The sequence below is a fragment of the Ascaphus truei genome, chromosome 14 (assembly GCF_040206685.1).
Source record: "Ascaphus truei isolate aAscTru1 chromosome 14, aAscTru1.hap1, whole genome shotgun sequence".
NCBI classification, from domain to species: domain Eukaryota; kingdom Metazoa; phylum Chordata; class Amphibia; order Anura; family Ascaphidae; genus Ascaphus; species Ascaphus truei.
In genome coordinates, this window is record NC_134496.1 from 14,032,651 (window position 1) to 14,041,988 (window position 9,338).

Below are 9,338 nucleotides of genomic sequence, written 5' to 3' on the forward strand. Positions count from 1 at the left end.
AATGTATGAGGTTGTAAGCCGGGAGAGCAGCACACGGGAGCCAAAGTTCTACAGTCAACCTGCACCAGTGCTCGTGGGCAAATAACGGCCAGAATCTAGCCACGCCCTACGCGTTTCGTCATCAAATGACGACTTCTTCTGGGGATGCCCTTCAAGCATAAGTACTCAGTATTTATAGGGAGGTAACCAGCAATTTAGCCAATAAAGGATTATTGAATTATAGCAGTCAATTTGGTCAATTACACATATATATATATATACAATTTGAATGGAACAATTATACAGTATATATGAATGTGACTACACGGATAGCAGATATTATGAGGACCCCATTGATAATTGAGGAGTGATGTACAAACTCTGAAATAAAGCAACATTGCTGATGTTATAAATGTAAATAATGAGTGGATAATCTCAGGATTAATCAACAAACAAACAGCACTAGAAAATGCATCATGATTGTTTGACTTGAAATAATTTCCAATAATTCAATCTAAAGAATATATTAGAAACTAACTCATTGAATTATAATATATTTGATATGGTCAGATCTATATCACTTGATTGTTGATGACATCTCAAACAAGGAGATCACTATTTGAATGACACATTGTATAAATAATTGTTTATAAAACTACTTAGAAAACAACATAAATTGGTAATATCCAATTTGAACCAATGACACCAGATACATTGATCAATAATTACCACCAGAATAATTAACTAATTTGTCACCAGGATATTTACCCATTGTTTGAATGCCAGTATGGAGTCAGAGGAGGCAAAATAGATGGATCCAAAGCAACGACAGAGAAAAGGAAGCGATGGTGACTTGAATTGTGATTTTAAATTTTGTGCATAAAACTATTATAGAAATTATGTGTAGGTACTGTGATCTAATAAATATATATATTATGTGTTGTGTAAATAAATGTGAATATTAGTGTATAATGCATGATTAAGTGTATATGAATAAATTTATATATATATATATATATTTTTTTATATTTTTTTTTGTCTAATATATATATATTTTTTTGTCTAATATATATTTTTTTTTTCTAATATATATATATTTTTTTGTCTAATATATATATATATATATATTTTGTCTAATATATATAAAAAAATGTTGTCTAATATATATATTTTTTTTGTCTAATATATATATTTTTTTGTCTAATATATATATTTTTTTTGTCTAATATATATATTTTTTTGTCTAATATATATTTTATTTTGTCTAATATATATATTTTTTTTGTCTAATATATATATTTTTGTCTAATATATATATTTTTGTCTAATATATATATATATATATATATATATATATATATATATATATATATATATATATATATACAAAACAAAAATAATAAAGGAGCGCCTAATGGAGTAACCCTATGTAGTTCTAAGATAAAATGTGTAATAACAGTAATGATTTTAATACAAAGTATATATAACAAAATTATTATAAAAAATATATATGGAAAAATAAGTTATTATATGGGAAATAACCTGAATAAAAAAAAAAATATTTAAATGAAAAAATGTAAAAAATATTAGAAAAATAAAAACTTTTTTTCCAAAAAACTTTTAAAACCTTAAAAGTCACAGAGTCCTGTTCCAGATAAATGCATCCAGGTATAGGCAGCCCGTTTATGAGGGATCACAACTCCCTAGGAATACCTATGAAAGAAAAAAGAAAAGAAAACAGGCGCACACCTAGTGCATTAAAGTTTAACAATAATTTTATGGAACATTTAAAACCAGACAAATGCCCACTCACAAGTATAGCGGTTTTTCAATGCAGTTATGAGATAGGCCCTCATAAGCCAGTGGTGACGTTCCCCTGAAGAAGTCATCATCGATGACGAAACGCGTAGGGCGTGGCTAAAGCAGAGCAGGCATTTTTCCCACTGAGAGCGGATTGAGAGGAACGCAGCTTGTGGGAGGCTCGGCGAAGCAGATCAGTGGATACATCGTTTGGCTCTATTGGTGGTGCAGCAGCTAGAGGCAGGCAGACGAGGCCTCGGTTTCCTGGAGGGACTTCCGTTTTGTGCGGGACACCAGACCGGGTGAGCGTCACTTCCGGTAGAAGGAGACCGCGCACGAGAGGACACCATTGCTGGCTCGAACGTCACCACTGGCTTATGAGGGCCTATCTCATAACTGCATTGAAAAACCGCTATACTTGTGAGTGGTTTTAAATGTTCCATAAAATTATTGTTAACCTTTAATGCACTAGGTGTGCGCCTGTTTTCTTTTCTTTTTTCTTTATATATATATATATATATATATATATATATATATATATATATTCAAGTTCTTCCATCCACTCATTTGGCAACAACCAAACCTCAAACAGAAATTAGTCAGCAGAAAACTTCTTAACGAACTTAAAGACACTGATAATGGCACAAAACCATGCAACAACACACGTTGCAAACTCTGCAAACATATATGCCAAGATCCCACAGCCAGTCACAACAATGGAACTCTCAATGTTAAAGGATCATACTGCTGCACATCCAGGAATGTGGTTTATATGATTCAATGCTACAAATGTGACCAAGGTTGATTCTTTGGGGAAACCAGCCAAAAACTTCAAGGAAGAATGAATATGCACAGACACGCTATACAACACCACGAAGAAGGAAGATACTGCTCACCTGTGGGACATCATTTCTCACAACCAGATCATTTCATTAATGATTTAAAAATCAAAATCCTCATTGGAATGTTTAAACGCACCCAAGAACGGAAAACATTTGAGCTCAGAATGATAAGACTCTGACACCAAAACAAGTGGACTTAATGCAGACATGGGGTTTCTCACACACTATCATAATTTGTTGTAATGTTCCTTCCTGCCATTGTGCCATCCCATACCTTCACCCCCCCCCAACATCCTCTCCCCCCACTGTGCTACTGTGGATGCACAGCCACCCCCATCCCTAATGCTGACCTTCCTTATCTCAGTTTTAACACCCTTCCAGTGCCTGGAATTCTTTATTCTTCCTTTTTTTTTCTCTTTTCTTTCTCAATCCCTGTCTAAGTTGTAGAAACCTTTGTATATCAGTAATTTTGACCTGAAGAAGAGAGGAAAACTCTCGAAAGCTTGTCCTATGACATAAATTGCTAGTGTAAATAAAAAAGGTATCACCGAATACTGAAGAACTAATTTATTCTGCACTATCGCAACTGGACTAACACGGCTATTTCCGTTATTTATATATATATATATATATATATATATATATATATATATATATATATATATATACAATTATTTTGGTGCCTGAGGCACAGGGAGATAAAGTGACTCAGCCAAGGTCACAAGGAGTTGATGCCAGAAATTTAACCAGGTTCCCCTGCTTAAAACTCATTCTCAGTCAGTGTCTTTGCTCACTGAGCCGCTCCTTCTGATGTTGCCTGCAGGCTGGTATGGTGGTACAGTATATTGCCTGTGCTGCTTTTGTAACCTTTTAATACTTCTAACAACATAGGGAGAGAAATCCTTATGGATTTCTGCATCTGTAAACATTTCCATGAAGGTCTCTTAAGGGTAAGAAGAAGAAAAACAAGAAATAAAAACAAGTCTCTTTCCTAATTATTAGTTCACATCTGATTTTCATATAATACGTTATCTCATTGTCACTTATCATATAGTTGTTAAAATACAGTTGAGTATTCTGCGTAGTGATATGCAAATGAGCTTCCTATACTTTCTAGCCATGGCTTTATCATTAGAGCTGTTTCCTGCTGTATCCAGGCACACAGACTCAATCATTAAGTGATTTATTTAGCAAAAAACAACCACCATTGCACCTGCCATGCAGTCTTTGTCAAGGTGAGGGTTAAACAATAATAAAAAAAGTGCTCTATGAATTCTAAGGTACTCACCCATCTCACCTCACTGCAGCTGCCCAATGGCGCGAAAGTCGAGCCCCCCTGTGACATCACAGCGCTGACGGAGACCCACGCATCCGCAAAACCAACTGCCTGTCAGCAGGCATCCCGCACATGAGCACGGCGCTCCACCAGAGAGCCGGTGTCTAGCAGGGAGTCCGAGTCTGCCCCCTCTGTTGCACGTAAACATGACGCTCTACAAGAAAAATAGAGCAACGTGAGTCCATCTGGCAAGGCAGTAGTGAGGTGGATACCAGAACCCAACTGTGAAAGAACCGAGAAAGAGGACCAATCCCACTATAAGTGTCCCAGTGTACAAACCCCAGTATTCAGGTTATATACCTGTATTAAAATCATCCAAAAAGACAACATTTAATCATTAAGGAAATAAATAATCTGGATATTTAAAGTTGTAAACTTTAAACACAATAGACCATACAGAACCTAAAAAGGACTGACAATCACAAAAAACAAACATTAACCAACTAACATATAATCACCACCAACATAGAAAGAGAAAGCAGAACAAACATTGAGCTAGCTAATAATATCACTCATTCCACATCCCTAGTAAAACTTCCAGCATGAATCAAAGATGACGGAGGTACAGAGGCGTGAGTCCACTACTGAAACAGAAAATGAGCGCCAGTCAAGGAAACACTTCAGATTTTGTTGTTCGCTAAGTCCACCTCCCTTACTGGTACCCAAGAAATGTATCCAGTAAGCTTCCCTCCTAAGCAGGGATGTATCCCTATCTAGGGCCCCTAGCGTTGTTTAAGCACCCGTGTCATTTTTGCCGACATACTGTATATAGACGCTCACAATTGCATTTAATAAGATACATGGATCTGCAAGTGATCCTATGTTTGACCCCTTCACCGTCACAGTATGTACTATATTATATTATTTAGACCATAAGTCTTCAAATGGTCAGAAGGTACATTAGATAATAATATGCTCTTGACCACGATAATTTTTAGATGTACATATACAGAGCATATTGAATGAATTAACAGTTATCAGATGCACTAGTTAGTACCCAATTCCACAAATAGTGTATAGATATCTCTACACATCCTAGTAAATTAGGTATATTTGTTTAACCTTTACACATTGGGAAATCAGATTACACTCAGTATCTGTACGTGAGGTGTGAACAGTTGTGGCTGATACACGTATAGACGGCAAGGGAATATGAGGAGATAAGGGATATCACCTCATGAATTATATAAATGGTGAAAAGACGAATCCCTCATTCATACCTTGTGGAAACAAGGTGCCCAAAGTATAAATCCATTTGGATTCGCGGTTTTAAAGTTCCTTGTCCCAATTCCCCTGTCAAATGGTCTCTGGAATGTGGTCTATCCCTTTGAAAATAAGACGGAAAAAATCACCATCTTGTTGTCATTTAGAGTGTTTCGCCAGGGGTGTATCTCTGTTATTGCGGATATCCCCTATATGCTCCAATATCCTCCATCTAAATTGACGATATGTCTTGCCAATATACTTTCTGGAGCAGACCACCTGATATATGACACCGGTGGTTCTGCAGTTGGTGAATTCCTCATGCACCAGGTCCTAGAGTTGTTCCAGTTGTTAAAATTGCTGGCTACCTGCATATGTTGACATGCTCTACACCCCTGGCATTTATAGGTGCCATTTTGTCTCCTTGCCAGCCAGGTGGATTTGTCTTCAAGGCTCAAGATGGCTATGCATGAGAATGTCTTTAAGATTAGCCGATCTTCTGCTTACCACTGATGGCTTAGAGTGTAAAACCTGTCATAGGTCGGAATCTTCCAGGACATGCCAATGTCTCTGAAGTATGTTATGACTTGGCCGCCATTGGTTGTTAAAAATGCCTATTAGTCTGACTGTTTTATCCGTAGTTGGTGTTTTCTTATTACCCAGAAGCGTGACACGAGTAGTGTATTTAGCTCTGTGGTATGCCTTCTTGATATTATTAGAACCCTCTGGCCTTTGAACGATCTTTCATTAAGTTCGCTTGTACCTCCAACTCTTTATCAGTGATACAGTTCCTTTTGACTCTTAGGAATTGGCACACCAGGATGCCTGTCATTAGAGGTCTGGGGTGGTGACTACTAGCATTGAACAAACTATTTGTTCATAAACTGAACAATAACCCTAATAATCTCTCCCTAACACACGAGATTGGAGGTGACCAAATTGCCCCTATTGGGGTTACTATAGCGGGTTAAAGGAGCATCCTAGTCAACCCACCTGGTGATGGTGTTCTGCCAATCACCAGGCATGATCTTAGCCCCACCCCTTTTCTTGCCCAGAGACAAGACAAGAGAAATGAGCAGGAAGATTCTAGGACAGTTAGTGACAGTTGGTGACACTGAGAGGCTCAGAGCAGAGATAACGCTAGGTACCTACACATTTTGTAGTTTGGTTAAGATAGAAGCCATTGTTATTGTTTTGTAGTACAGAGAAGTGTCCCTTGTAGCTAGGCCTTCAGTATAGGGAGGTGAATCAGGTTACATCATCCCTAACTATAGTATTACATCCGTCCAGACCCTGTAAAATCCCCATTTCAGGGTCAGAGTGTGAGTAATGCCAGGGTTAGCTATGCCTAACTAATGTAACACAAAGTCGCTGTGTTTACCTTAATGGATCGGCCCTGTTAGGAGCAATGCCTCTTTTGCATATAATTATCACGAATGCCTGTGTAAGAGATGTGTGCAGAGGTACATATAATGGAGACCGATTTGGGTTAAAGGATATCTTGGCTTTATTGAGCCTGTTCCTTTATCCAGGCAAAACATACAAAAACAACAAACTAACAAACCCCTATCCCTTTGTAAGGGCTAACTTACTTCCCCAGACCCTATCTGCAGGAATGGAGGGATATTCGCATTATCAGTCTATCACCCCAAAGTCTCAGGAGGTACCTTAAGCAGGTGGCCCTTCATGTCAGTCTCTGGCAGGTTCCTGTGTCCTCTGTTTCCAGGAAATATACTGTAGGTCTCTGGGTGTCTAAATGTCTTGATCTCAGCACAGCCTTTGTGCTCAAGACAGTGTCTGTATGCAGGCTTCTCTGCTCTCATTCTGTCAGCCTTAATGTGAACTAAGGAATCTCTCTCCTGTGTCTCACATGAGGCTTTTTACAGAGCTCTCATTAGTCCAGGTGAAGACTAGTTAATTGAGTGGCTGCAATTAACTATCTCTGTTGGATTCTCAGAGGTCTGAGGCTGCTTTATTTAAACAGGGATATGTCACTGTTACAGCCTGTTACTGTGTTATATCATTGTGCAATAGTGAAGGTGAAGATTCAGATACTCGTCGGATGTATATGGAGATTCCAGAAGAATAGTCGGTACCGAGAGCCTGGGGTCCAGAGCCGGGAGCAGGTCGGAATCCGTAAGCAGAGGTGAAGGGTCGGAGAGTTCGGAAGGTCAGAGGGTAAGCCAAGGGTCGAAGTCCAGAGCGGGTGCAGAGCCAAGCCGGTTCAGTACACAGGAGATCACTAGGGAAGACAAAGACACAAGAACTAAGGCAGGCACGACCGTGGGTAACACAGGTCACACAAAGCTATGCTCAGCCAAAGAAGGAATGGCTGAGCAAGGTATAAATAGGAAGAAGGACCAATAGGAAGAGGAGGAGTAACGGGGGAGCGGCCCCAAGGAAGACAGGGATTGGTGAAAGAAAGATTGCCACAGCTGATAGCTTGACGCGAGACTTGTGGGCGGTGCACACGCATCAGGCGCGTGCGCCGCGCGGGAGAGGTACGCGCGGCCTGAGCTGGAGGTGGGAGCTCCTCCTGTTAGAGGACGTAAAAGTCTGTGGTCATGCGCGCGTTCCGAAACCACCGCGGGGATCAGGGAAGAGGAAGGAGGATCCTGCTCGTGGCGGCGAGACAGCAGAGCCGGAGCGTGCCGGGTAAGTAAAGTCGCGGGAGGAACTCTCTTAGAGAGAGGTGTTCCCCCGGACCTTACAATAAAGCTTGACCCCCTGCAGACGCACTTACCAATATGCCCTCCTACTGTCTCTGTATGTTCTTCCTACCTACCAATTAGATTGTAAGCTATTCGGGGCAGGGACTCCTCTTCCGAAATGTCACTTTTATGTCTAAAGCACTTATTCCCATGATCTGTTATTTGTATTATTTGTTATTTATATGATTGTCACATGTATTACTGCTGTGAAGCGCTATGTACACTAATGGTGCTATCTAAATAAAGACATATATACATATATAAAGTAGCATTGTGTTATAATATTGTGTTATTGTCTTATAGTGTTATAGCATTGTGTTATAGTGTTTGAAAACTGTGTTATAATATTGTGTTGTAGTGTTATAGCATTGTCTTAGTATTATAGTGTTATAATATTGTGTTATAATATTGTTTTATTGTGTTATAGCATATTGTTATAGTGTTATAATATTGTGTTATAGCATTGTGTTATAGTGTTATAGTGTTATAATATTGTGTTATAGCATTGTCTTATAGTGTTAGTATATTGTGTTATAGTGTTATAGAATTGTGTTATAGTGTTATAATATTGTTATTGTGTCATAGTTGTAACCCCCTCCCCATTGGGGTTACTATATAGGGTTACAGGAGCATCCTAGTCACCCCCCTGGTGATGGTGTTCTGCCAATCACCAGGCAGGAGCTTAAGCCCCGCCCCTTTTCTTGCCCAGAGACAAGAGAAATGAGCAGGAGGGTTCTAGGACAGTGAGTGACAGTTAGTGACAGTTGGAGACACAGAGAGGCTGAGAGCAGAGATCAAACTAGGTACCTACGCAGTGAGTAGTTAGGTTAAGATACTGTAGACTCCATTGTTATTTTCAAGTACAGGGAAGTGTCCCTTGTAGCAAGGCCCTCAGTATAGGGAGGTGACTCAGGACAAGGAAGTGTCTGTCATAAACAAGGCATTAGGAAAGGAGTTAAAGAAAAACATGTTATCCCAAGATGGCTGCCCCACACACAGCCCCAAGACTGATCTGATACACGTCCCTTCAGGGGTTACTGCCCTGGTCATACTGCTAACTATTGTAGAAACAAAAAAAGAACAGCGCAAAAAAACCATAGTGTAGTACAAGCATGTCAAACTCAAATGCTAACAAGGGCCAAATAAACAAGGTTTAAGTCTAGGTGGGCCGCAAAAAAAACAACTTACATTTCATAGAAACGTAGGTTTATTTCGAAAAGTAGTGTGTGTGTGTGTGTGTGTGTGTGTGTGTGTGTGTGTTGACCTCACTAACCGAACCAAAAAAAAAGCCAGACGTGAATGACTTCTGAACACATTAACCAGTGTCAGGATGCCCCCTCTTAACAATTTCCAAAGCAGCAATCCCACCTGGGATCTTACCTGATCCGCAGTCCCTCAAGGTACTATACTGGAGGGGAGGTGTTATCTACCTGTCTTCCGATGTCTCCCGTGTGAAACTTGACAGAT

The 9,338-nt window shown here is 39.4% G+C and overlaps 1 protein-coding gene across 3 annotated transcripts in view; it reads right to left on the reverse strand.

Moving 5' to 3' along the window:
• LOC142465632 (olfactory receptor 11A1-like) overlaps positions 1-9,333 on the reverse strand; it is a 70,282-nt gene extending 60,949 nt beyond the window's left edge. For 2 of the 3 annotated variants that reach the window (XR_012787936.1, XM_075569750.1), the window contains exons 1-4: positions 9,252-9,333; positions 8,683-8,797; positions 6,828-7,402; positions 3,910-4,111 (exon numbers count right to left, since the gene is read on the reverse strand). Coding sequence is in view for 1 of the 3 variants with exons in the window: in XM_075569750.1 (XP_075425865.1) it covers positions 3,910-3,966 (57 nt within the window). In the remaining 2 variants the exon portion in view is untranslated. The remainder of the gene's footprint in view (positions 1-3,909; positions 4,112-6,827; positions 7,403-8,682; positions 8,798-9,251) is intronic. The other variant, XR_012787937.1, reaches the window with a different exon arrangement.
• Between the last annotated feature and the right edge of the window lie 5 nt (positions 9,334-9,338).